At 40.5% G+C, this 27,619-nt stretch overlaps 1 protein-coding gene and 1 long non-coding RNA gene across 11 annotated transcripts in view; one reads left to right on the forward strand and one right to left on the reverse strand.

The window, feature by feature from the left end:
- The window catches only part of LOC103659683, a 43,910-nt gene extending 18,422 nt beyond the window's left edge, over positions 1–25,488 (forward strand). The window contains exons 1-5 of one of the 5 annotated variants that reach the window (XR_005838112.1): positions 6,659–8,111; positions 14,343–15,605; positions 15,695–15,809; positions 24,603–24,739; positions 25,399–25,488. This is a non-coding gene — a long non-coding RNA (uncharacterized LOC103659683). Of the gene's footprint in view, positions 1–6,658; positions 8,112–14,342; positions 15,822–24,602; positions 24,740–25,398 lie in introns of those variants that run through there. The other 4 variants (XR_567577.2, XR_005838110.1, XR_005838109.1 and 1 more) reach the window with 4 other exon arrangements.
- The window catches only part of MFSD6 (major facilitator superfamily domain containing 6), a 67,734-nt gene that overhangs the window by 20,528 nt on the left and 19,587 nt on the right, over positions 1–27,619 (reverse strand). For 4 of the 6 annotated variants that reach the window (XM_040642694.1, XM_040642689.1, XM_008687274.2 and 1 more), the window contains one exon: positions 24,019–25,618. In XM_040642694.1, the coding sequence (XP_040498628.1) occupies positions 24,019–25,565 (1,547 nt within the window). In that variant the 5' untranslated portion in view covers positions 25,566–25,618. Of the gene's footprint in view, positions 1–24,018; positions 27,364–27,619 lie in introns of those variants that run through there. The other 2 variants (XM_008687275.2, XM_008687271.2) reach the window with 2 other exon arrangements.

Raw genomic sequence — 27,619 nt, forward strand, 5'->3', positions numbered from 1 at the left:
TTATTATTCTTTGATTTTTTTTTCAACCACTTAAAAGTATAGAAACCATTCTTAGTTCTGGGTCATATAAAAACAGGTAGCAGGCCAGATTTAGCCTATGGGCTGTAGCTTGCTAACCCCAGATCTAGCTCATTAGTTCTTGTTAACTTTGGCTATATGTCACATTTACTCAGGTGACTACTAAAAACAACAGATGTCCAGGCCCATGCTAGTCTCAGTAAAGATCTCTATGGTTGGAACCCAGGCATTATGCTTTAGAAAGCCTCCCAATTTATTCAGATACTAAGCCAGGGTGAAGAACCACTGGTCTAGCTCATTCCAAGCAGCTCCCACTAATACTTTCCCATAATTCCATTATAAAAAAATTTTGGTAACATATCTTGTGTTCATATTGCATCTCCTGAACCTTTCTTTTGAGACCACCTCTGAATCAGTTATCCTGACAACTGTTATTCAATGCAGGCCATAATCCACAGGTCCTAGCCTAAAAGTAACCCAAAGTCAATCAGCCCAGTTTAAGAGGTTGATTGTGCTGTGCCTTCAAACCTCTACCATGTGGAATTCAGCCACTGGAGTCTATAACTTCTGGGACCCTTAGGGCTCTGATTGCCACCAAGAATCCAGGTGGCTATCAGCTTGATATCTTTTGCTTCTGTCCCACATTTCTAATCTCACAATTGATAGTCCTTCAGGACCAAACAGATGCCTTACAGGAGAAAAGCGGAACAAGAAGTATCCAGGGAAAGTTACTTCATCTCTCTGAGCCTCAGTTTCTTCCTATATCAAGCAGAGATAATAACATCTATGGTGCAGGCTTGTGATAATAGCAATACAGTGAATCACCCAAAATAAGCACTCAAAAAATTACATCAGCGGCATCAGCATCATCTTCCTCCTCCTCCTCCTCATTTTGAAGAGAAGTATCTGGGGCACCTGGGTAGCGCAGTCGTTAAAGCGTCTGCCTTCGGCTCAGGGCGTGATCCCGGCGTACCGGGATCGAGTCCCACATCGGGCTCCTCCGCTATGAGCCTGCTTCTTCCTCTCCCACTCCCCCTGCTGTGTTCCCTCTCTCGCTGGCTGTCTCTCTGTTAAATAAATAAATAAAATCTTTAAAAAAAAAAAAAAAAAAAAAAAAAGAAGTATCTGAGTACCCTTTTGTTTTCTGACAAAACTTGTAAGCCAGAATTCCAAGAGAGAGAGGAGCACTAGCATTTCTTCCTCACCAATGATTCTGGGGCGGCCAGGGTAAAATTGTGAGCGGAAAGGAAGACATTTTGATCTATGAGAAGGAAAAGAAGTAGGCATGTATTTATTAAATAGTCACTTAAAAGTATTTCAGCAACCTAAAAGAATCTCTTTAATACCTGAATGCAATATTTAAACTGAGATATTATTCACCGTTATGGGCTGAATTGTGTCCCCATGAAATTCCTACACTGAAGTCCTAAGTCCTAACCCCCAGTACCCTGGAGTGTGACTCTGTATGGAGACAGGGCCTGTAAAGAGGTAATCAAGGTAAAATGATGTCGTATGGGTGGGTCCTAATCCTTCTGCTAAGAAGAAAGAGAAGAGGTCAGAGACAGGCACAGAGAGAAGACCAGGTGAAGATACTGGAAGAAGACAAGCCAAGGAGGAGAGTCCCTCAGAAGAAATACAACTTGCTGCCATCTTGATCTTGGACTTTTAGCTTCGGAACTGTAAGGAAATAAATTTCTGGTTTTTTAAGCCATCCAGTCTGTGGTGCTTTGTTATTGCAGCCCTAGCAGATGAATTCATGTACTCTTCCTGAAATTAAGGATTTGCTGATAAAAAGAAATTTAAACTGTTTTCCTGATCATCTTCTGGGCAATCAGATCGTTCATACTGACTACAGAGCACACGTTCAGAGCCTGAGGGTATTCGTGAGCACTAAGATGTCTGGGAATACAGAAGAATGGGGTGAAAAATGCTTCTCAGTGAGATACAGATATCTATTGAACACTAAAATAAAGATGTTCGGAGACAACATCATCACTTTCCTATATCACAACAGGAAGTAAGTATAAAATTAGGCAAGAAATAAAGGCATTTTTAGAATAGGTTGGTGGTGTAAGTGAACTTACCTATAAAGAGGAGGAACACAATTGGTAAGAAGCAAATGATTTAGCAGAAAACAACTACACCATGGAAAACCCAAATCCCTTGTCAAATACCTTGATTCTGTATTTGAGCAAAATATAAAAGAAGAAAAAGTGCTTATGACATTCTAATTTATGTAACCAGAATTGTATTGGCAGGACAAATTGGTGGTTATCTTAGACACAATATTCACGATACAGATATAACTGTGACCCATTCTGCAATTCCTTACAAAGTGTAGATTAGTTATGATGCCTACTTTTCTAATTTTAACCCATCTATAATGTGGCTGAATACCCCCTGAAAGTCTCTCTAAACCACAATATGAATTTTGCTCAGTAAATGTAATTGAGATACCATTATGTATCATATACTATGCTGTACTCAAGGGGAATAAAAATGAAGAGAATTCCTCCTTGCCTTCAAGGAACTTGCAGTCTAGCGGAGAGACAGAAATATAAGCAAATAAGTTAAATACTAAAAGGTATGCACAGAGCACTATGGGAGCACAAAGGAGAGGCCCTTAGCTATCCCTGGGGGTGCCAGGGCACCTGAGTTAGAACTAACTGGACAGAAGTAACTGGGAAGAACATCACAGACAGAGAAACAACGGGAACAATGTTAACCGTAAACCTCAAGTGTTTGCAGACACACAGGTTGTCTGAAAGATATAAGGAGAAACAAAGTGTAAGGATTTAGGAAGAGGTGACTGAACTTCTCCAGTCCAGATCCAGTCTGGAAATTATTCTTTATTCCAGAGACAACACAGGCTATGAGCCTCAAAGAAAGACCCAAGCAGGATTATCAGACAATGCTCAGATCCGAGAGACAAAAGAGCAATACCACACAAAGGGATCCCATTCTCAGCTAAATGAATTGGCAGCAAGCATTTGCAAAGCCTCTACTGGAGAAACCTAAAACCTCCTCAAAAAGGAAAAACCACTAAATAAAAACAAAATACCCCGGATGAAGACTGTTTTTAGCAATCGGAAGTGGAGTATTTGCAGAGAGACTGAAAATTCTATGCCCCCTGTGTTACAAGCCCACACACAAAGATGCACACATTCCAATGCACGGAAGGTGTTGCTCAAGGGCCCAGTGGGAGATGAAGACAGACTAGCAACAGACTAAGATTCAGAAAACATTTTGAACAGGTTACAAACGACTTGGACAATTTCCTCAGCTATATCTGGCTGGAGTTTTTAGCAGCTCCTAATGAGATAGAATTGGTCATTTATACCAGATACTTGGAGCACAGTCTATAGTCTTCCTCATGCATGAATCAGCTTAGGTTTTCTGTATGGTGAACATTATATGGTCTCACCCCTAAGTTGGGTTCCATTATTCGCAGATCATACTTTTATAGCCTATATAAACTTGTCAGTAAAAAAGACTCCTTCAGATATTGTTACAGATGTCTTTCTAGACCAGGCAGACATCAGCTGCTAATTACAGTCAAGATTTTGGAGCTTAATGTAAGCATTCGAATGTAAGCAGTGCCCTCCTCCCCAAGAAGGAAGCTTATTTCAAGCATAACCACCAATTTATACTGATGACCTTAAGAAGATGAAGTTTCCTATAATGGTTAATTTTAAAAAGGTAGGAAAAAATATATCCAAACTCTGGAAAATCATTAAAATACAAGGTTTAAGCCTTTAAAGAGTTAAATGTCAATCTAGAAAACTCATGTTTTCTCATATCCATCTCCCTCTTCCCAACCAACCTCCATTAATGTTACTGTGGATGTCCTGCCAGGATTTTTCTGCCCCTGTCTAGCAGATAGGTTTTTATCATCACTATCTGGAATCTCCTGTCTTCCCTCCCTCTTCTTGTTCTCTCCGTGTCCTTTCCTGCCATTCTGTGTTCCATTCCCATGGCCCACTGGTTTGAAAGGATCATAGCTAGCATTGCTTAGAATTCCCACTCTAAGGAAGTGACCCAAGCCACCATCACGGTATACTCTTCTCATGCCCCCATGGTAGCAAAAGCAACAAGATACAGGGAAGGAGATGTGGCCACAGTCAGTGACTTGAACATGTGGCAGGAGCTCCCACACCTCATGCTCAGACCAAGTGCTTACGTAGCAATGCCAGAGCTGATAACATACCTGTCCTTGACACTGGCATCTGTGATTGAAAGAGTCCATTTTTGAAAGGGATCATCCCTTCCGAGAAGTGTCACCAAATGTCTCCAGAAACAACTGATCCTATCTCCTCCTGTTCTTTTTTTATACTATTAGACTATTTGTTTCCATTAGACTATTTGTCACAGTCTACACCTTGCACACAGAAGATCGTGAGTTCCTGGGAGACTAAGAAGATGTCTTTATCTTTGTACTCAAAAAGAGCCTGCCTTGCTCAAGTGCTCAATGAACCTACAGTAACACAATTTAATGTAATCTTACTTTAATAAAATAGGAGGGCAAAAAGAAGCACTGTTTCTCTTGCTGGATTGTAGGGTAGTTCTATAACTCTTTGAGGAACCTCCATACTATTTTCTGCAGTGGCTGCACCAGTTTGCATTCCCACCAACAGTACACAAGGGTTCCTTTTTCTCCACATCCTTACCAACATTTGTTTCTTGAACTTTTGATTTTAGCCATTCTGACAAGTGTGAGGTGATATCTCACTGTGGTTTTGATTTGCATAATTCTGATGATGAGTGATGTTGAGCATCTTTTCATGTGTCTGTTGGCCATCTGTATGTCTTCTTTGGAAAAGTGTCTGATCATGTCTTCTGCCCATTTCTTGATTGGATTATGTGATTTTTTTTTTGGTGTTGGGTTGTATAAGATCTTTATATATTTTGGATACTAACTCTTTATTGGATATGTCATTCACAAATATCTTCTCCCATTTAGTATGTTGTTTTAGTTTTGTTGGTTGCTTCCTTTGCTGTGCAGTTATGTATTTTTGATAATTATATAACGATCAAGATTTAAAAGGTCAAGATAATTATATAACAATCAAGATTTAAAACTGTCAGATTAGACATAGGAAAGGCAACCATAAAAAATCTGGGTTAAAAAAAAACAAACCAGAAGAATTCAGCTCTCAGGTTGTTTTGAAAATATAAGTTAGTGTTCCACATTAAAGAAACCAAAACTGACAGAAATCATAGATTATACATTTGGTTTAACCCCAACCAGCAAAATTGTTTTCAAAGAAAAATGTCTGACCCTACATCAAAAGCTTAGCACTTTTATATTATTGTTTTATAATATTTAAATTTTGAATGTTATGTTTTATCATCAATCTGCCAACCACTAACTCCTTCATGCTGCCATCTAAAGCAAGCTAAAGATCACTACAGAATAGTAACTATAACATTCTAATATTTATGTCAGAGAAGGAGATTTGCACATATGTGTATGCACTTACATGTGAACAGAATACCTCTGAGAAGATACACTAAAACCTCATGACACTGATTGCCTCTAGAGAGGAGGACTGGGACGCTGTCCCGGGGTGGGAGAGAGACTTTACTGAATATCTTTTAGTACTTCTTGAATTTTTTCCCATGCATATACTTACTTTATCAAAGAATGAATAAAGATCAGTCACTATGTTTCATGTAGCTATAAATATGCACAGTAAATGATGTATGGTGCTTGGCCAATAGTTCTCCAACCTGAAGGGATCATTATCTGAGTCTCTATTTTGGCTTAAAAACAATGTGACATCCTAGCTAGAATTCAATATTATTTCTATCTTTTGAACTTATTGTGAGATCAGGTATAAGTAAACCATACAAACATACAAATATTTAAGAAAAGTGCATGAAATAATCAGCATTGCCATTATTGTATTCTTTCTAGACAAAGCAAATGGCAGTCTGTAGAGTCTTAAGAAAAGTGCTTATTTGCTTCAAGGCCCGCTTGGTTCATCAGAAAGTATATGTCAACACAATGGGAACCTTTGAATCAAAGCTTCTAATAGAAACAAGATTCCATTATAAAACATCTTTCTTTGCAGCCTATTTGGCACAGTGCTCTGCCCAGCTCTCTGTCCTCCAGCCATGTATGGTCTGTGCAGGATAAGGTCAATTTCATGTAATGTTGGCTGAGTTTGATCCCTGGTGCTTGGCATACAGCAGGCACTCAACAAATGTTCATCAACCATAGGGAAAATATGAACACTTTAAATAGAACATCACTCAACAAATATTTATTAAATACACGGTGCTAAGTGCCAGGGATATGGTGGTGAACAAGATATGAACTATGTACATATTATGCTTATAATTTTATGTGTGTGTGTGTGTGTGTGTGTATGTGTGTGTATAAGAGATGGGTATGTGAGAGAATGAACTGACCTATAAAAAAGACCTAGAACTAGGATGATTAAAAAAATGGATGCCCATATTTGGCACCATTTGTGATTAATGTTAATAGGCTATGGTTGAAGATACATATTAAGTCATTTGTATGAACAAGCAATAGTTTAATGAACAGCTGTCTGTGGTTTGTTCATTTGGGGCGTCCTGAAGCATCATGCAATGGACCTTCAACACATGTGCACAAGCAGATGACAGGGTTCTTGGGTACACACAGGCCTATCTCACTAGAAGACTAAGAGCATCCATGCCACAAAGCTCAAAAGAGTCAATGGCACTCCCTTACCAACCACAGCACAGCCAAGGGGATCACCAGTAGTGACACCAAGCTTCTAAGCTTCTATCACTAGGCAGGTGTAACTGGCCACTGACCCATCCTTGTAGAACAGAGCGTAAGAACCATATTGTATGTCAGAAGAGTGAATGGAGGAAAAAAGACTATTCATTTACCTATGTTTTGTGTAGCTACCAATACTTCCATTATTTCTGTTAGAAAAAGAAAATGTGAAAGTGAACTCTAAGCCTCTGTTGGTCTTAAGTCATTCTTTATTTTGTTTCCTTCAAATATTTCCTCTCCCAATGATTGCACTAATTATGGAAACCATCAGTCGGGTCACTGTGCCAGTTCCTGTCCATATTTACATCTCTCTATTGTTCCTTTAGTTACTCAGTCTACTTTTTTTTAGATTGTGTATATCTCTAGGTAGAAAAATAAGGATGTTCAAAACAAAATAGAACCTTAGTTAATGGAACCGAACTACTTGGAAAGCACAATATGCTGTTTCATTTTAGTTTCCATTTGAGTAACATACAAATGACCAAACACACACACATGCACACACCCCATATAAATTTTTGTTTAAAAATTTTCCATGAGATGACCTGACGTATACATAAAATACAAATTCTATCATTTCCAGACAAGAGTCATTGACATTTGGTATAGCCATTAATTTGAAAAAGGCCTCAAGAGTTTTACTTGACCCTAAGCTAAATTTGAGGGAATTAAACAAGTTCATCAAAATTCAGGCTGAAGGAGTATCATGACCAAACCAAAAGGAGATAATAGTCTCACTGTCCTTGGCTTTGGCCAGAGGACAGCAGGAAGTTGTAACAATTAGGAGATCACTGACAAAAAAGAAAGGAGCCAGAATCAGGAGGGGAAAGAACAGTAGGGAGTCTGGGATAAGATGCTCTGTGGAAAATCCACGAGAGACCTGGAGAGGCAAAGCTATAGGAGGGGACAGTCAAATGCATAAAGGCCTTTTCTGCTGAAGAGGGAATGGGCTGTGTTAACTACTTGCGAGCAGTCAGTACAACAGAAATTGCTTTAGCTGCTAAGCAGAAACTAAGATAATGCAGCATTCTCTCTTTTCAGCTAGACTTGATCCTGGACCTGCCTGAGACTTCAGCTCAGGCCTAGGAAGCCTACCCAATAGGAGACAGAGTTGGGAGATGAAGAAACCCAGGTTCTGATCGCATCATTAGGCCCTGGTTAAAGCTACACCTGCAGCCATTGCTCGACTTCTCAGACAATGATTCCCTGTTTTGCTTAAGCCACTTGGAATGAGTTTTCTGCCTCCTCAAATGAAAGAGTCCTAAGTGACACAAGATCTTGGCTACCCTGTGAGGTAGCAAGTTCCATATCACTGAAAGCAGTAAGTAACCATCTGCCAAGGGCTAGCGGGAAGGAAACCTAAACTGGGATCAAGCTAGGCCTCCGTGATGGTATTAGTTTGCTAGTTCTACCATAACAAATACCTCAGACTGGGGGACTTAAATAGCAGAATTGATTTTCTCATGATTCTGGAGCCTGGAAGTCTGAGATCAAAGTATCAGCTGGATTCGTTTCTTCTGAGGCCTCCCTCCTTGTCTTGTAGATGGCCATCTTCTCCCTGTGTCCTCACATGGTCTTTTCTCTCTGTGTGTCTGTGTCCCAGTCTCCTTTTCTCATAAGGACACCAATCATATTAGACTGGGGTCTATCCCAACAACCTCAGCCTAACTTAACTACCTCTTTAAAGAGCCTATCTCCAAATGCAGTCATATTCTGAGGTGCTTGGGGTTAGGACTTCCACATATGCATTTTGCGGGGACACAATTCAGACCACAAAGATGACCTGCAAGGTTACTGACAGTTCCAACAAAATTTAGTAAAGAATGCCAGTGTTTTACTCAAGAGCTCTCTCCTCCCCCGATCAGGAATAAAATGTGTGATAGCAGTTGCGGCCTCCCTGGGCTTCTAAGTCAGAGCGAGGCTGCGCCCTTAGAAAAGGATTGTGAGCAGTTCGCACAACCCAATCTGACTTACATTTATTCATTTATGTAATCTAGGGGATTGCTATTTACTTTTCCAGTGCTTGAGGTAAAGTGAAAGGGTTTGCCAAACAGCGCTAATTAGCGCGTTTGTACAACGGGCAGCACGGTGGGGCGCCAGCTGCACCCCGGCTGAGGTGGTGGAGTCCGCGGCACAGACGTCCTGGAAGCCGACTTTTCTCAGGAATGGTCAGAACTGCCTTGCTTATACTATAGAGGTTCTGAAAAGATCAAATAAACACATAAAGAAAAACTGCACAGTACTGTGCAGATGTGTCAAGTACCATTAAATTAAATGCAAATATTTCAGCAAGGGCAGCCAAGTCTTTAACAAATTCTTTCTGAGCCAGTGCATGAAGAAATGTCCAAGGTTAGGATTCTAACCTCCATTCAAGTCAGCTGGCTTTCCAGAAAGAAAATCCTCTCTGCAATTCCCAGCGACTGCTATCATAAATTACATCGCCTATCTCTGACCAGAAAGTCTATTGTCATGACATGGCCTGGATGAATTTGCATGAATGGCTTTGTGCACATTTCTGACTTATCAGCAAAAGCCATTTGGAGTCTGAGTCCTTGCAGGAGTGGGGGGTGGGGAGGGAGCAGTGAGGTCTGATGTGTGGTTTTTCACACACTAAAACCCACCGCAGTAGAAAGTTAAATCATTCCAGTCAGAGCTCAAAGAATCCACGACATCAAGTCCAACCCTCTTATAGAGACAAGGAAACAGAGGTCCAGCGAGGCAGAACAGGGCCGCAAAATCGGTTGACCAGTGCAAGGCCAAGGTCCCTGCCTGCTTGCCTGATGGCTTTTTTTTTTTTTTAAAGATTTTATTTATTTATTCGACAGAGATAGAGACAGTCAGCTGGAGAGGGAACACAAGCAGGGGGAGTGGGAGAGGAACAAGCAGGCTCAGAGCGGAGGAGCCTGATACGGGGCTCGATCCCATAACGCTGGGATCACGCCCTGAGCCGAAGGCAGACGCTTAACCGCTGTGCCACCCAGGTGCCCCCATGGCTCTTTTGATAGATTATAACAATGTGCTGTGTTCCTGCATGAAGTCAGACCTGGACAAGGGCCTGAGAAGTACCCCTGGATTGGACCAGCAGCGACAGGGCCTGGCAATGTCAGCGTGGTTACGTATCTGGTAACAGCTGTGCTCTTGGATCAAGGAAGTTGGATATATGTTTGAGTTGGCTTTAGAAGACAGTTAACATTTTAAACTTTGATGAATCATTAGGAGGATTGGCATAAGAGGAAAGCAGTAAAGCAAATGCCAGTCAACAGCGGTCCTATATCCTGGATCACGAAAGAAAAGTTTACTGAGAAGCAAAATTTTGTTATGAGAAAAAAAGGGCCAAAAGCCCATTTCTGCTAAGGTAGCCGGAGAAAGCTCAGGTGTCAGTGTTGAGGGAGGACACAAGGTGAGCCAGGATTTCTGCCCCAAGCCGGCAGACTTTGAAGTCATATAAGCAGAAATTGACTATCTGGCTTGGGCTGGATAAGGAACAGAAACTAGGGAGGGGCACCCTGCACACACACCCCTAACAGGTTTGTGAGGAGAGAGTAAAGACAGGGGCTGCCTAAGAGTCTCCATCTTGGGTTGGTCCGACCACAGGCACAGGCTGTGTTCATCAACACTGTGGGTCTCTAGACGAGCCTGGGACGTCTCTGAGATGGGTTGAAAGGAGCCCTGATCTTTTCCATTTCCTGATCCCTGAAGTTGCTCCACAGAAGCCATGGTGAGGAGTCAGCAGCCCTAGCAACACTGGTTTTGAGTCATCACCCTCTCTTCCTCTCTTTCTTAAACTTTTACTGGCTTTCAGACTTAATTCAATGTAATCCCAACTCACAATGCTAAACACCTTCCCTGAAGAGAAAATTAGGTTATGGGTTTTTCAAGAAAGGAAAAAATAGTGCAAAAACAACTACAGTAAACTCCTGCCCCAAACTTGTTAAATATATTTTTATGACTAGAAATTTTGTTCTATTCTTTTTTAAAATAGGAAACTCTCACTGAATATTAGATTTTGTTCAGATCCACTCGTGTCTCCCTTTCTGTGATATTCAGGAAAAAAGAGCATCAATCAACGTCAATTGCCCCGAGACCTCTGCTTGCTGCAGGCCCCTCACCATGCCTAAGGCCTCATACTAATATTTCTATAACGTTCTCCAATTCTTTAGCACTTTCCCCACTTAGTATCTCATTTATTCCTGCAAATAATCTTCTGAAACAGAAAGGGCAAGAGTTATAATGAGTCCTACTTTACAGCTGAAGAAATCAAGGCCCTGAAAGGTTAGCCAAGTTGCCAGGATCACAAAGCTAGACAGATCGCAGAACCAAGACTCAACTTGAGGTCTTCTGTCAAATCCCACACCCTTCCCAGAGTCAGCAGAGCTCCTCCACCCTGATCATAAGGCTTTGAGGCAAACTGAGGGAAATTTAAAAGGTGCTCTTTTTCATAAACACACAAAAATTAATCACCATTCTACCTTAAAAATCTTGTTTCACAAAAATTTGCTGTGATATTCTACCCGTATTGGAAACATATTAGGTTTCTAACAAAATCTTATTAATAGAACTAAGAATAACTTAATAACTTAGTAGAAATGAAAGAGTATTAGTAATTAATAGTAACTTGATTAAGAGTAATGAAGTGGTAATGAAACCAGTCTTCATCTACTTTGATGGATGCCAACGTTATTATCTGATATACTGAAAAGAGTATGGGATCTGCAAGCCAGAAACCCCGACTGTGTCTCCACTCCACCACTCAGAAGGGTAGACCTTGGGCAAATCATAGCAAATCTGTTCCTTCCTAGGCTTTCATGGTGGATCTGCCCATTCAGCCACCGTACATGCTACCAGGAATGAGTACACATGCAAAAAATGTTTGTCACTGACTGACTCACTCCCACAGTCAACTCAACGTTAAGCCACAGGTCCCTCCTATTCTAGTCTCCCCTGACTCTTACAACCTTTGGGAATCCCAGCCCTCTATACTCAGCTAAGGCTCTCCGTGCTCTATCTGTTAGGATACATGTCTTAGTCACCTCAGGCTTCCATAACAAAATACTACAAAACCGGTGGCTTAAACAACAGAAATTTATTTCCTAACAGTTCTGGAAGCTGGAAATCTGAGAACAGGGTGCCAACACTGTCAGATTCTGGGGAGGACCCTCTTCCTGGCTTGCAGAAGGCCACCTTCTCTGTGTCTTGCCATGGCTGATAGAAAGAGCCAGAGCAAGATCACTGGTTTCTTTTTTATAAGGGCACTAATCCTATCATGAAGGCCCCACCCTCATGATTTCATGTAATCTTCGTCACCTCCTAAAGGCCTCATCTCCAAATACCATCACACTGGGTGGGGGTTAGGGCACCAACACATGGATTTCAGGGGGACACAATTCAGTCCATAGCAACAGGCTTCTCTGTTCCCAATACCCACACTCTCTGACACAATTAGGAACCCACCCTAGGGCTCCGTGAACCCTGGCTGCAGGTTCTCAGGTGCTCTACCCTAGGCCCCCAGGGAGTCAACATGATCTTTCCAGCAATAGAGGATATCTGGCTCTCAACAAGCTACTGTAAAATGAATATAACATAACTGTTTTGTAAGGTAGTTGTAAAAATAAAAATATTTATGAAAACTATAAATTATAAAGCCTACAATAATATTTTTCCCTTTATTTTTATTGGTGATCTAGAAATTAGAAATGGAAAAAGTGATCTTCTGATTTAGCCTAATTAGGAAACAGAATAAAATGGTTCCCTTTAAAAGATACAAGAATCATCTCTGGAATAATGTATATTCCAGTTATCAGTAGCATTCTTGAGGGAAGGCAATGTAAAAATCCTACACTCAGGCATGTGTATTAAAAAATAATAATTGGTTTGTTTGCTGGTCTTGGTGTGCTTTCTTAGTTTACATTGCACTTATCAAATAAGCCTAGGCACAGAAATCACACCTAAGCCATTAGGCTATTTTGGGCATCATATTCCCTCCAGTAGTGTGTTTCTCCAGTGCCTCAGAAATGCAGGGGCCACCATGCCTAAGGGTGAATGGAGGCTCACCCTAGGATGAAGGTCTTGAGTTATGAGTGAATAACATCAAGAGAACATTAGGGATATATTTACCAAAACTTAATGTTCTGACTTTAGGATATAATTTTCATCCCCATCTTAGAAGCACTGAACTTGTCTCTTTTCAATAGTTCTGCTCTCTGATACTGCTTCTAGAGATAACACTGATAGTACCATGTTCCTTGTTTGGGGCAGATGATTTCCCAAAATGGATTTACTAGCTGAAGGGAAGGGAGGGACATAGAGGAGGAAGATGGTTACCGAAAACTTCAAATCATGGGATGGAGCTAGCTGTCCTACATACACGTCAGTGTTTCCCAAAAGACATCTCCAGCCTCATCCTCTTCCAAGATCTAGACTTACAAATACAACTTCCCAATGGGCATCTCCACTGTCTCATAAGATTTCCCTAAGTTCCATACTCCAGTATCCTCTTACCCCTCCCTGGGTTTCCTTTCTTGGTTGAGTGGCACCAACACCTCTCTGGTATCCAGTTCATAAAATAACTTCTCCCTTGCTCCATCTATGCTAAATCCTACCCCAAGGTACTCTCACTTTGATTTGCTTTACTCTTTTCCCATTTCCAGTGTCTTAGGTGCCTAAGTTAACATTTCTGTAGCACCCAACATTTTTGTTTGTTTTATGGTCTTCCATGCCATGTGAACCCCATGAGAGAGGTGCCTTGTTTATCTTGTTCAACACTGTATCCTAGAACAGAACCTGGTCTTTAATAAAGACTTTCTTTAAGAAAACACTGAGTGAGCATAATATTTAATTTTGAACTAACTCTATATGATACACAGTAATCATTAGAAACATTAATTTTTGCCATTTATATTCAGCGTGAGTTTTACTCTCAACCACACACTACTTAAAGGCAGCTAATATGGAGAAATAAGAATTTCATTGGGGGGGGGGTGAAAGGAATAATTTGAGAGAATGCGGCATTTTAGAGGAATGGAGATTTTACCAGGAAGATATGGAAGAATGCTTGAGACTGGTGAAAAAGTTGTACCAGACACTGGTCACTCAGAATAGTAAAAGGGAAAACTAAGAGGTGAGACAGGGTTGCTTCAAAGGACAAAATACTTGCTTCCCTACACCTGTGCCCATGAATCTATAAAGTAGCTAAGATCAAAAATAAATAAATAAAGTAGCTGAGATCATGGGCTTTGGAGTCTGAATCATGGGCTTGAGTTTGAATCTTACCTCTGGTATTTACTAGCTAGCTGTGTCACCATGGGCAACTTACGTAACCACTCTGAACCCCTCCTCTCTAAGACAGACATACCAGTGCCTAACTCAGAAGGCCGTTAAAAAGGTTAAATGAGGGCTTGGAGGTGAAGCATTTAGTACATGTCTTTATAAGCACTTTTCTGTAGTAAGCCTTCAAATGATACCATCCCAACTATTATTTTTTTTATGTCATCCTGTAATTATATTTTTTGTTAAGGTTGGAGATGTCTTAATTTTTTTGTTGTTTACTCTCTAGACTGTATGGCTCTTCTGAAATTCTGAAGCTGCAAAAACACAAAACCAAACCGAACCCGAACCCTTCATCTGGATTGGCCGGAAAGCGCTAAATCAACAAAGGTAGTGTATTATTAGCGGCTTGTGACTCAGGAAGAAAAAGACTCAATTTCTCTGTAATTCAAGAATGAAGTAAAACGGGCCCCTTCTAAACTAGAGCAAGGTAAATAATGATGATAAATTCACCACCCATGTAGGCATTTAAAAAAAAACCATGGAAGCAGAAATCTGTTCACGTCACCCCTTGCTCAGACTCGCCACTGGCTCCCACTTGTCTTCGATGTGTAACATGCCATCTCTTCATGTGGTCCTCAAGGCCCTCAGTATCCCTGCCCGCCTTGCGGACTTCCTGTTATCCCTCACTCTCGCCTCACGCCGTTCATGCTTGTGGGTTCCTCTGTGCCCCAAGTCTTCACTGGGTGGCTTCTCTTCAGGACTCTGCTCAAATGTCATTTCCTCAGAGGAAGCCTCCCAGCCTCCCCAAGCTAAAACAGTCACCTCTCCTCACTCTGTGAATCCTCATCCTGCATTATTTTTGCCACATGTCACTCATCATTATTGGACATAAAATAACCCGTTTACCGTTTATTGTCTACCCCCACATTTTGTTAGTCCCATGGGGAGCCTCTGTTTATCTTATTACACACTTGATATATCCCCAGGGTCTAGAAAAAGTGCCTGTCACCTAGTGTGTGCTTAATAAATACTTGTTGAAGGAGTCAATTACTAACAGCAGTAGTCAAACTGCCTACTGTTTATAGTTGAGCACTTAGTGCTGCTATCCATTATCTCATGTAATCTTAACAATGCTCTGAAGTTAGATATAATTATTAACCTCACTTTATCAATGAGGAACCTAAAAGCCTTAACAACATTAACCTGCTGACTTATCTAAGGTCAGACATATGGTAAGTGTGGGATTTTAACCTAGATCAAGTGTGCACGTGTGCATACACACACATGCTCCCTATAGGTAAACTGGCAAAAAGAAGAATAAAAAAAACAGGATAGCTACCAGACCACCCAAAAATTCTACCAGGGCTTGAGAAAATGACTGACGTCAAGACTAAACCAATGTGGTCCCATCTCCTTCTCATTCTAAATGGAATAAAATGTCTGGCCAACATGCCACAGATTCAGCCAAGGACCGTCCCCGCCCTCGGTCCATGAGGATTGCTCAGCGTGCTCAGCGGGCAGCGGCCGCACACAGTGGCATGGTTCACAGGTACAGGACCGAGACAAATAACATTTACTCTTGATGATGTCTGAGCATCAGTCTGTGGGGCAAGTTAACAAGTTACTGTTTGCTTACAGATTACTAATCAGAGATGCTGTTTTCAGCAGTGAAAGGATGAAGAAAAGATGCTTAAAACATCAGAAATAAGAATGGAGTGGTGTTCTTCCTTACAGCTGGAACGGCTTTGGAGAGGTATGCTATGAGGTAAACTAAGAAAATCTCCTTCTTATCCACTCTTCAAAGTATCCTACACAATTATATAACTGCAGTTTGCCAAATATTTCCATGGATAAGTAGAAATACAGTTAGCCAGATTACTTAGATTTTTGACTTGTACAAAAACAAAGAAAAAGGCAGTAAATCTACACTGTCTAAGATAATTAAACAACTGGTGCATACTTAGACTCACTGCGTGTAATAAACTGTATTATCTTCGGGAATTCACCTGGCTTTTTGGTACCTTAATTTCTTTTTATATATGAAGAAATATAATTACTACCCAAGTCAGGGATGTTGGGCACTTTGATGTTAATTCCCAATAAGATACTTTAAATTTGCAACCTATCTCATTTTAAAGAAACCTGAGGCCATGATACTTATGTAAGGTAGATTTTTAGTCATTTATATTTATGCTACTTAGGGGGAAATAGATGGGCAATGTACATATCAGGGGCACAAATTCTCAGTGTTTGATATATTTGGATACAATATGTCTCTAAAATATATACAGCTACACACACACACAATTCTTCTATATGAGGATAATTATACTAGATTCACTATAAATAGACAAGCTTTCAGCTATTTTCCAACAACAACAAAAACTCTGCAGAGAATACATATATCCAGCACTGAAAATGGAAAATTATGAATATTTTTCCATATTTCCTTAAAAAAATAAAATATTACAGATAAAGTGGAGGTTCTCCTTGTCCTCTTTGTTCCCCATCCCAGTCCCCTCCTTTCTACATCCTGTCCAGAAAACTGGGGCTAATATGAATTTGAAATGTATTTTTTCTTCTCCAAATTTAAACTTCCTTCTGTACATATAGGTATACCCATAAAAATGTTATAACTTTTAAAATCCATTGTTAAAATGTACATAAATGTACCAAACTATGCCTCATTCTGAAACTTGCTTTTTTTCCCATTCAATGTATTTTAAGAGCTTTTCATGTTGACATATTGATCTAGTCCACTCCTTTTAACTTCTGCATAATCTTCCATCTTATAACTATACTATATTGAATATACTCATTCTCCATTTGATGGATATTTAGACTGTTTCTCTTGTTAGAAAGCTGCATTAGCAAGTAAACATCCATGTACATGTCTTTTTGCATGTAAGTTTTTCCAGGTTGGTATATCGCTCACAATGCAATTTGCAGGCCATAGAAAATGTCTAACTTGAGCCTACCCTGGACTGCAGCATTGTCTCCACACTGTTGTCTAGGTAATGAATTTGTAGGAGCTGTCTTTACTCTTGTTGGTGCACGCTCTGACGAACATTCCGTCAGCTTGTGAGATGGTGAAGGCGAATGCCTGCAACCACAAGTTATAGCTTAAATGGAGTGAGTTCTGCTGTCTTTCATTCAGTGCCTCAGTCAACCAAAGGTAGAAAACAAACCAAATATGACACCTGGATTCACTTATACTACCTTGCAATAATGGCCTTTTGTTCTGAACTAGGAATGGCTCAATTATCAGTAATGCTGTTATTAACAAGTCAGCCTGGTAGCTATAATATGGTCACGTATTTCTTTACAAAGTTGTTCTTTTCAAGGGACTATAAAAACCAAATTACTTTCTTTCAACTCTTGATCATAAATTCTTCTACTTTTGAGATTATACAGCTTACAGTTTTTTAATAATGAGATCTGTATTTGCTTGAAATAGCTCTAAAAGGCTTTTCCTATAAAAATGGATATCAATGTCTTTGAAGGTAAAGTGGGAAGGGAATAGAAAAAATGGAAATCTATCACATATAATTAATGACAGCGACAATTATAACCATTCTGTATGCCAGCTATTTACAGCTCTAAAAAATGGCACGAAGAAGTCTATAAATAATCTATAGTCATCATACAGAGGGGGGAGAAAATCTCAATTTGACCAAGATGTTTTTGAGAAGAATGTACTTTTGAAAATCACAAACATTTTCACTTTGCAACCTTAATAATCTGTATGTACACTTATGATATCGTATTAAGCACCTGTGTTTTTATCTTATTCAGTGGCCCTTGTAGCAACATAATATATCTGAAGACTGACATAGTAGTAATAATTTTTAAAAATCAACTGAATGCCCTTCACTGTGCTAAGCAGTTGCCATGTTTTATCTCATACGTCTTTATTAACCCCCAAAACTAAGAGGTAGGTACTAAAAGTATCCCTATTTACAGATGACAGAACAGAGATGCAGAAACTTACATAACTTGTCCAAGGCCACACAGTTCTAAATGGCAAAGCCGGGCTCTGAACCAGGCAACGTGACTTCAAGCCTCTGCTTGTAACCATTATGGAGCACTGCCTTTCATGAATAAGGGCAGGAAGAAACCTTCCCCTTGAGAAAGCAGCATTTCCTTTCTCTACTTTTCTTTCTTTCCCTTTCTACTCCTTACATTCCTTCTCCCTTTATTTTTGTCTCTCCCCCGTTTATGTTGTAGGTCCACTTTATAAACACTCATAGAGGGCTCCTGGCTCAGCTGATGGCATTGGAGGGGAGCTCAGAAAGTCACTTCCTTGATGTAGCAAGCAGATGTAGAAAAAGGTTACAGTAAATACCGTACCACACACTTCCCCCAACACAAAACATTCTTAAGCATGAGAATACCTACTTTAAGCAATAAAGCATAGACCAACATTTCAATAAGGTCAGAAATTTGGAATACAATCTTGAAGACAACCATAATTGATTTTCCTCGGCCCATTTCTCTTCTTTGACCACAAAATTTCCTTGTTGATCTTATCTGTGTTCACAGTTTGAACTATCCCAAATCCGTATCCCCAATCCTAAACTTGGAGATACAATTTAAGCTTCAAGCATGTAGTAGTCAACTATCTGTTAGACATTTCCATCTAGACGTTCCAATTTCAAACTAAATAAACGCAATACTGAATTCAGATCACATTCCCCCAAATCCCCCAAATCGGTATCTCCTTCCTGAATTTCCTATTAGTTTTAGTGGAACCACCATACCCAAACTGGAAACATGGGGATCTCTACCTCATTTCCCACATCCAAACCATTCTGTCAATTTTGTCTCCCAAATCCATCTCTTCCCTCAGTTCCTGTTGGTGCCACTGCAGCTCAGGCCTGTATCACTTCTCCCTGTATCACCTCTCCCTTGGACTATTTTAAGAACCTTCTCAGTGGGTGCCCTGCTTCAAAGTTACCCACTGCATTGCAAGTAAATGCAAATCTGTGGTACTGCCCTGCTCTGAAACTTGCAAAGATTCCCTGCTGCCTCACGGATGAAGTTCATCCCAGCACCCACCTGGCCTTCAACCTGCCAGTCTTAGCGCTAGTCCCTGCATCCCGTGAACCTGGCATTCTCTAAGCCTAAATAACTGTTCAGCTAAACTCAACAAACATGCAGGGTTTTGATCTTTATTGATTGATTTTGAGAGAGAGAGAGAGAGGACTAGTGCATGGGGGTGGGGGAGGAGCAGTGGGAGAGGGGCAGATTGATCTTTAAGTAAGAGTAACATTTGCTCCTTCAGATAATGTATTACATAATTTCATATTTACTGTGAAAATTAAGTCTTTAAAAATTTTTTTATTATGGTAAAAGTCATTTTTTAAAAAAGAGATAGGATTCCTTGGGGCGCCTGGGTGGCTCAGTCAGTCAAGCATCTGACCCTTGATTTCAGCTCAGGTCATGATCTCAGGGTTGTATGATCGAGCCCCAGGTCGAGCTCCACACTGGGTATGAAGCCTGTTTAGGGATTCGCTCTCTCTATGCCCCTCCCCCCACCCTGAAGAAAAATAATAATAATACTCCTTTAAGAAATAAGGAGAGAAAAAAATTTGCTTAAGGTCCACATCCTTTTTGCTTTTTTATCAAGAGCTGTGAGGACGAGCTGAGAAGCCCAGTCTGGTGAGAGAACTCAGGCAGCCTCTGTCAGGTCCCAGTTGGAAGGCTGCAGGGCTCAGGGCCCCACGGTGGTGCAGCGGCTCTCAGAGAGGCTGCCTGACAGGGCGCAGAGATCTCCAGATCTCCAGAGTCTGGGGAGCAGCGTGGAGACTAGGGAGCAAAGGGCGGCACAGAGAGAGCCCCAGTGGCTGAGCACTGATCCGCCTCTGAGTAAAGTGCTGGAGGCCGGGAAAGAACCACCGGAAAGGACTGGAGGGAACAGTGGACAAAACCCACATAAGACACTGCCTGAGCTAAAAAAAGGAGAAGGAAATGCCCTGGATTTTTTCCCTTCCTCCCTCCCTCAAGTCCTCCACTTGCACCTCTCACCAGCTTGGTGGTTATCAACCTTGGTCACGCGGTGGAATCAGCTGGGGAACTTTAAAAAAGGTGAATGCCTGGGTTCAGCCTCGAGAGTCTTAAGTAATAGGTCTGAGTGCAGCCTGGGCAGTAGGAGTCCGAAAGGCATTCCTGTGAAGTCTGCTGCTTGAGAACTACTGCAGGGGCGGGCCCAGGCAGAAGCCGGGAGACCAGGTCTTGGGGGAAGCTGCCCGCAGAAATCAGCACCCTGCCATGCACGGTGAGGACAGGATCTGAGAACCAGCAGACCTACAATCAGCTACTATGGCACGAAACCATGGTAAGAACAAGGCAGAGGAGAAGCAGCAAAATCTAAGTAAATGAACAAGATTTCTCCAAATCCTTCAGTGGCAGGCACCTTCTCTGTGAAGCCTTCCCTGAACACCCCAACAGCAGAGTTTCTTCCTTCTTAAAATGCTGATTGCTGTTCCTCCAGTGACAAAATGTCACATCCTACCTCCCATGTGTCCTCAGCTGGTAGCCCAGTGTCTTGTTCTCTGTTCTTGGTCTTCCCACACCAGGAAAACCTGTTTTCCTCCTCTTGCTATTTGCGTCATATATTTCCTTCTTTCCCAAGCTGACTGGCTAGATCACTGGGATACTTAGCTACTATTAAGAAGTGATTAATGGCTAAAAATGGTTAATCTATTACCCCTTCCAGATAACATTTGCATGGCAAAACTGACCTCGAGTACAAGAATTTTAGGGCAAAGTCAAGTTGATTGAATAGATTTTTGTGTCCCTTAAAATATAAATAAATTTCAATCAAATAACATAGGTGATGGCCTAATACTGGATAGTAATGATTTACAAATTTACAAATGATTAATTGTAATGCATATTGATCACAACCCTACTCATGGCTGTTAAACACTCAGCAGGATAAATATACCCTTAAGATACATTTACATTTCTAGTTAAAGAATCTAGTTATCACCTCTACATAAATTCGCCTAGAAATATACTTGCTCTAAATTCCACAGTCTTGTGATTTCACATCAAAAGAAATTTACCTTTTGAGGGGAAATATTAAGCATTATCCTACTTGCCGGAGAAAGCTACTTTCCAGAGAAGGACAAAATCCAAGATCAAAACCAGAAATCATTTACTCTGTGTGTGTGTATGTAGTTAGACTGATAGTTTATTCACCGAAAGACTGGGCCCCAACTGTGTAACTGTTAAAATACTACGTACTTCAAAACTGGACATGCTATTTTAAAAAATTGTTTTCTGGCATGAATTTTTATTCACTATGAATCCATATAAAAAAGTGTGGCAAATCCACTTCTGACCAACTAGGATATTTACAATTTTTATGGCAGTACTGACTCCTGAAAACAAACTCCCAATAAGACAGTCACAGAATACTGAAAAAACATACATGCATACATTAGAGCCACAGACAGATTCCTCCTTATGATCCTATAAGGAAAACATAGAAGACTATCAATCATGGAAAGATAATTTCTTTTTTTCAACTATTTAATATATGATAGTCTTCTAGTGAGAAGTTTAGAACTGTCCTCATCGCACTCTCAAACCCCTTAGATCTCAACCACCACCACCTGACTGGGCTCCCCAAATTCTTACCACAAGAAACACATCTGTTCTGCTTGAATAGTGGGCATAAGCACAATCCGGCTCATAGAATCTTTAAAAAGTGGTTAAGATAATATGTTTAATGGACAGAATTAAAATCCAAAAGAGATAAATGACCACAAATTGATGGAATCCCAGTAGACTCCAGGGACAGCAGTGTGACCACAAGAGCCTTTTTCTTCCATCACATCATTAAATAAGAAAAGGAAGATATTTTCTGTACATAAAACCAGAAAATTAAGGTAGAATGAGCTGTAGGTTTTTGTTTTTTTAAGATTTTATTTATTTGAGAAAGAGAACACAAGCAAGGGGAAGGGGCACAGTTGCTGAGCAGGGAGCCCCACAACAGGCCTCGATCCCAGGACCCTGAGATCATGACCTGAGCCAAAGGCAGACACCTAACCAACTGAGCCACCCAGGTGCCCCTGAGCTGTAAGGTTTTTAAGTAATGAGTAACTAATAATGCTTAGGGAAAAAACAAAAAACAAAAAAACAAACAAGTATAAGCTTCATGGTTTACTACCAAAATTAGTAGTAAAACTGCTAGGATTTTATCATGAAAATATACACCTCAGACAAAAGGCAAAGACAGAAAAGAAACTTCTTTTCTTAGCACGTGAGAAGAGCCTAACAATTTCTTTGAAAACAGAACGCATACTCATACTCTATACAGAGTCAATATTTAATTAATGCTAGTGACTGATGAAACCATAACATCCAGGAACTCTGCGCGCTTGTAAGACCTAATGGAGTACCTTTCCGGGAATAAATGTGATTGTAAAGATGCTTCTTTGAGGGACCCCTGGGTGGCTCAGTCAGTTAAGCGTCCACGTTCAGCTTAGGGCCCTGGGATCTCAGGGCCCTGGGATCAAGTCCTGTTATCCCTCTGCCTGCTGCTCCCCCTGCTTGTGTGCTCTCTCTCTGACAAATAAATAAATAAAATATTTTTTTTTAAATGATGCTTAGTTGAGGAGAGAAGCCCCTCAGACACTCAAACTGAAAAGAAGTGTCTAAATGCATCATGGTCAATCCACAAAGTTCAGAGAATGTAAACATGACCTGGACAGAGTTAAAGGACATTCCAAGTCCTTAACATTACAAGACTCTTTTCAAATTGGTCCCACTGAATGTGCCTTGGGGACCCTGTGGGTCTGGGAACCATCTACACAATGCTTGACTTTGTTTAGTGACGACAAAGGGGTCAAAGATTCGAGAAACAAAAGCAGCAGGACACAGCCTCCCAAAGCAAAACCAACCAAACAAGAAAAAAATATTCACAATTGTTTGGGGAAAAGAATGATTCGAGGCTGAAGCTTTAAATTAAATCAAACTATTTAAGTTATTAATTAATTAAAGTCTTCAGTTAATAGGAAAGGAAAAATGATCACTGTTTCTTAAATCTTGTCAGTATCTATTTTTCCTTTTTAATTTCTCAGAGACAGACTTAACAATTACCACACACAAATGCACATGCTTGCTTGCTTTCAGTTACAGCAATTTCAAATTTTAGGGAGAGATATGCCATACTGTTCTCTGAGGTAAGGATGCTTAAATGTAGCTGGCTCTACATTTTAGATGCAACAACAGAGCAGGAAGACTTGTAAAAAGCAAGGTACTGTTCAGTCAACTTCAAACATTAACGGTGAAAAATATTACACAAGAAACACTAGACATTTATAGTTTTTTAACTAAAAAGATTACATGGGAAATTTAGGTAAAAGGAAGATTTTTAAATGTCCCATGTCTTCATGGCAGACAACAATGCAGAGATGGCTGTAATAATCAGAAAAAAATCATGTAAGAATCTCCTCCATGTAATACCATGGATTAGCGATTATGGTGGGTTACAGCCTCATTAAATATAATGGACATCTTCATCGACCATGTGTTCGAGCTCTGTGTCAGCGAGGGGCTGAGAGTAACTGAAGGCTGAAAGAACCTAATCCACTTTATTCACTTAAAGCCTCCTTCACAAATGCATCGGACCAGTGGACCCTTCAAAGTCCACAGAATAATCTAGTTCACTAAATTTGTGCTCCTATACCTGAAAACATTTACTGCAAGAGCCTCTTAGCGTACAGACAGGAAGCAGCGTTTTTTGTTGGTTTTAGATAAGCCAAGTAGGTTCAATACTTACTTCCTTTTGTTTCTATTTTAAGGAGGAAGAGCAACAGAAAGCCCCATTGCCATTCCAACCCCACCCCCAACACAAATGACAATTTCCTTACATGTGCTAAAAGGAGCTGTAAATTATAAAAAGATGAGATTCAATTGCTGAGGGGCAGCAATAGTAAGCATGTTCTTACCTGATGTGGCCAATCAATTCAATAAGCTTGTGACTAAAAAAATAAGCTGTCAGCTCAGACACATGACTCAGGACTGAACAGACCCCAAAGAGGGTTGTAGTTCCATTCAAGTCTTCCAAATGCCAGTAGAGAAAGGTGAACACAAAGCCGTATCCAAACCCCATGAACCATGCCACGAACAACACAGAGCCATACTGCACACTGCAGAGCAGTCTGATTAAGTCCCAAAAGTTGAAGGCCTGTGAGTGGCTCACGGTGGTTGGTGTCTCCTCAGAGGACTCTGTGGAGCTGTTCCTCTCCACTTGAGGGATCTCCACCTCTTTGCCTTTATTTTCATTGTTTTTGAAATGGTTGTAGCGGAACCGGAACTGAGTGGCAACGATCAAAGCCATGGTCATGAGAACTCCAAAGACAATGAAGACGATCTGGTAGTTCCGATACTCAGGGGGTTTACACCCCTTTCCATCGATGAGCACTTCTATGTGAGTGTAGTCAATCCCGATGCCAACAGACAGCATTGCCAGGCCCCAGCCCAGGGAGCCCCACATCCGCTGCAATCCATAGCGATCTCTGTGTTTTCCCAGATACTGGAGTGTTACTGTGTCTACAATGGTGACAGAAGAGGCACTGAAAAATTCTCCTATTATGACGACTACCAGGATCACCAGGAATATAGCCTCAACTTCTTGTTGATCGTAAACAAGAGTGACTTGATCAGAAGGTAAAGATTTGGTGGTAGTGACAATAGTGGTGCTTGTCTCTCTGGTTATGTTCCCTGGGAAGGCAGGAGTTGCTGTGCTCGGACTCAAGGTAAAGTCCATAATATGGTCAGTAATTTCATCTGTCTGAGGTTGCAGGGTGGGCGCACTGGTCTTGTTTGGAGCTGTCGAAAAGATGACAGTTTCTGTGACATTGGGCCCTGTTTCTAATATCACTGGCCACGTGGAAGGGAGCAGGCTCCTTTTCTCACGCATTCTTGGTGATGTGGGAATGGAAGAGTTGGTTGGCGGGATAGTTAACAGGTGACTTGAATTAGTGGGGCGAGATGTTGGGGGAATCTTTGGTACACATCTCAAGGTAGCAGGTTTGACAAATCCGATGCCCAGGTTGAATAAAACCCAACACAAAAGAGAAAAGAGGAGGACAATTTTGCCTTTTTTAAAGCGATCTGCAACTACACCCCAAAAGGGGGCACTGCAGAATTCGATGAAGTATCGGATACCTACTAGCAATCCACTCTGGCTCGGTGACATTCCCAGCTGTTTATAATACACAGGCAAAAGTGGGTAAAGAGAGCCATATGCAGAGTAAAAGAAAAAATAGAAGACCTTGGATATCAGAAGATCATTGTTTATTTTGACACAATGTTTCTCTATCCAGTCTATTTCCTCCTCAGGAATGGCTGCTGTCTCTGTGGAGGTGGGTGTTTCATTGGAAGGTGGTTCTGGTTCCCTGGAAATACCATTAAAGGGATCAGCAAGCACATACTTTCTCTTCTGTTCCTCTTCATCATCAGTTAAGATGGCGACTTTATCGTCTGACGCCATGGCTCACCACCACCATCAGAAAGGTTATGACCTTCAGAATCGTGATTGTTGATCTGTAAAGTAAAATTTAAAAGGTGGTTTAGTATGAAAATAATATCTAAACCCAGAGTTTCATCTTGCAAGAAGCTGAGGAGTTTCAAACTACACCTAAAAATAGTAATTGTGAGAGAGAATTCTCCCATTCATCACTTGCAGCCATACAATACTAAAAGAGAAAAATAGCTTTCAAAGAATCAAATACTCTTTGTGGCCACTGACTGACTAATTGCATGTTCTAATGGCAGGTTTATAGCTCAGGTTCATTCTCAGATCTTTTCATTGATTCCTGGAGAAATTGTACAAATGATAGGGATTATGTCTAAACCAAATATAGAGAATTGAAAATAAATAGTATTTACAGTTTCTTGGTTTTACTTTTCAAACAAATCCATTGCATGTTTGAAGTGCAGAACTTTTAGAAAATGAAGGTAGCTAAAACTGTTCAGTTTCTATAGAAAAACAGAAATAAGCTTTTAACCACAACCACAAATGTGATGAGAAAGAGGGAGTCAACTGCACGTTGGCAGCTGGAGTTGGTCACAACAGCCACGACAAAGATATCCTGGTAAAGAAATAGTCTTTATGTTGTATATATTCCATATGTTTCTCCAGATGTGCTTTTATGGATTGAAGTTTTAAGAAAACGTCAGAAAAAAAATAGCAGATACCATTTATTGAGTGCTTACTCTGTGCCAGGCAACACTTAAAGATCTTTAAGTGTGTTAATTCATATTTATCACAATATCCCTATCATCTTCTCCATGCTACAGAAGAGAAAAATGAGGCACGGTGAGCTTCAATAACAGAAGTGGCAGAATGAGGGTCCGAATCCTAATATCATGGCTTTAAGCTGCACTCTCTAAGGCACCACAATAAACTGCCAAATGCTACATTCTGGGCAATAAAATACTATTAAACCTTTTTATAAGACAGGGTGCTTCATATGAAAGATAAGCAATACATCAGTGGCATAAATTTATAGGAACTGTGCCACGTCCCATCAGAATTTCCCTTTCTTCCATTATACAGATAATTAAAGAGTCCGAAGGTCTTGCTTGCATCAAGATTTGTCAAGCTGCGATCAATATATTCTGATGTAGGAGGTATATACGTTAAATACATAGTAATTCCTTCTCTACCAGAGAGGAATAACTTCACTTGCTACCCCTTGGAATAGATCTTGCTCTCCCTTTTTCCCAAAAGGAAGACTAACTTGCTGAAAATCTTCCAGAATCAGGCTTGCAAACATTTAAAAAAGAGCTGCTAGGTGGACAGTGGAAACACCATGTAATAAGACCTGTGTAATAAGTCAGTTGATCTTTTACCCCCCGAAGCCAGGTGTCAATGTAGCTGTAAGTATTAAAAATGTTCATGTGCTTATTTTTAGATTTAAGCAATCTTTTTATTTGAGGTAAAATTCACACAAGAATAAATTAAACGTTTTAAGTAAACAATTCAGTGGAATTTAGTGCATTCACAATGTTGTGCAGCCCCCACCTCTATCTAGTTCCCAAGTCATGTTTTCCTTCACGTGAAAGGAAAACCTGTCTTCCCCACAAAACATCAAGGAAAAGCAAAACCCTGTCTTTTTTTTTTCTCAACGTTCTAGACTTATGTTTCTTCCATCATCAGTGCCTTCACCAATCCAGGTCAGCAGCTCCAATTCCATCTCATCACCTGAAGAACAATAATTCTCCTTTGGACTTATTTTCTAAATTAATTTCATTTCTGAGCTCAAACTTAAAAGAAATATTTGTTGTTTTTAAAGTGTATAAAAATTATACGACAGTTCTGGGTGAAGATGGCAGACTGAGCACATCCAACTTCCATCCCTAGACGCCACTAAAATGACCACACACACACACACACACACACACACACACATTTTTAAAGCCATAATCCAAGCTAGAAGAATTAAAGAGCTCATAAATGGAGCAATAAGATAAGATTCTGGAAGCCAGAATTAGACAATTGGTAAATAACTTAGTAGATCTCAGAAAACTGAAACCTTGGTC

Source organism: Ursus maritimus, unplaced genomic scaffold (genome assembly GCF_017311325.1).
Source record: "Ursus maritimus isolate PB19 unplaced genomic scaffold, ASM1731132v1 scaffold_1, whole genome shotgun sequence".
In the NCBI taxonomy this organism is placed as follows: domain Eukaryota; kingdom Metazoa; phylum Chordata; class Mammalia; order Carnivora; family Ursidae; genus Ursus; species Ursus maritimus.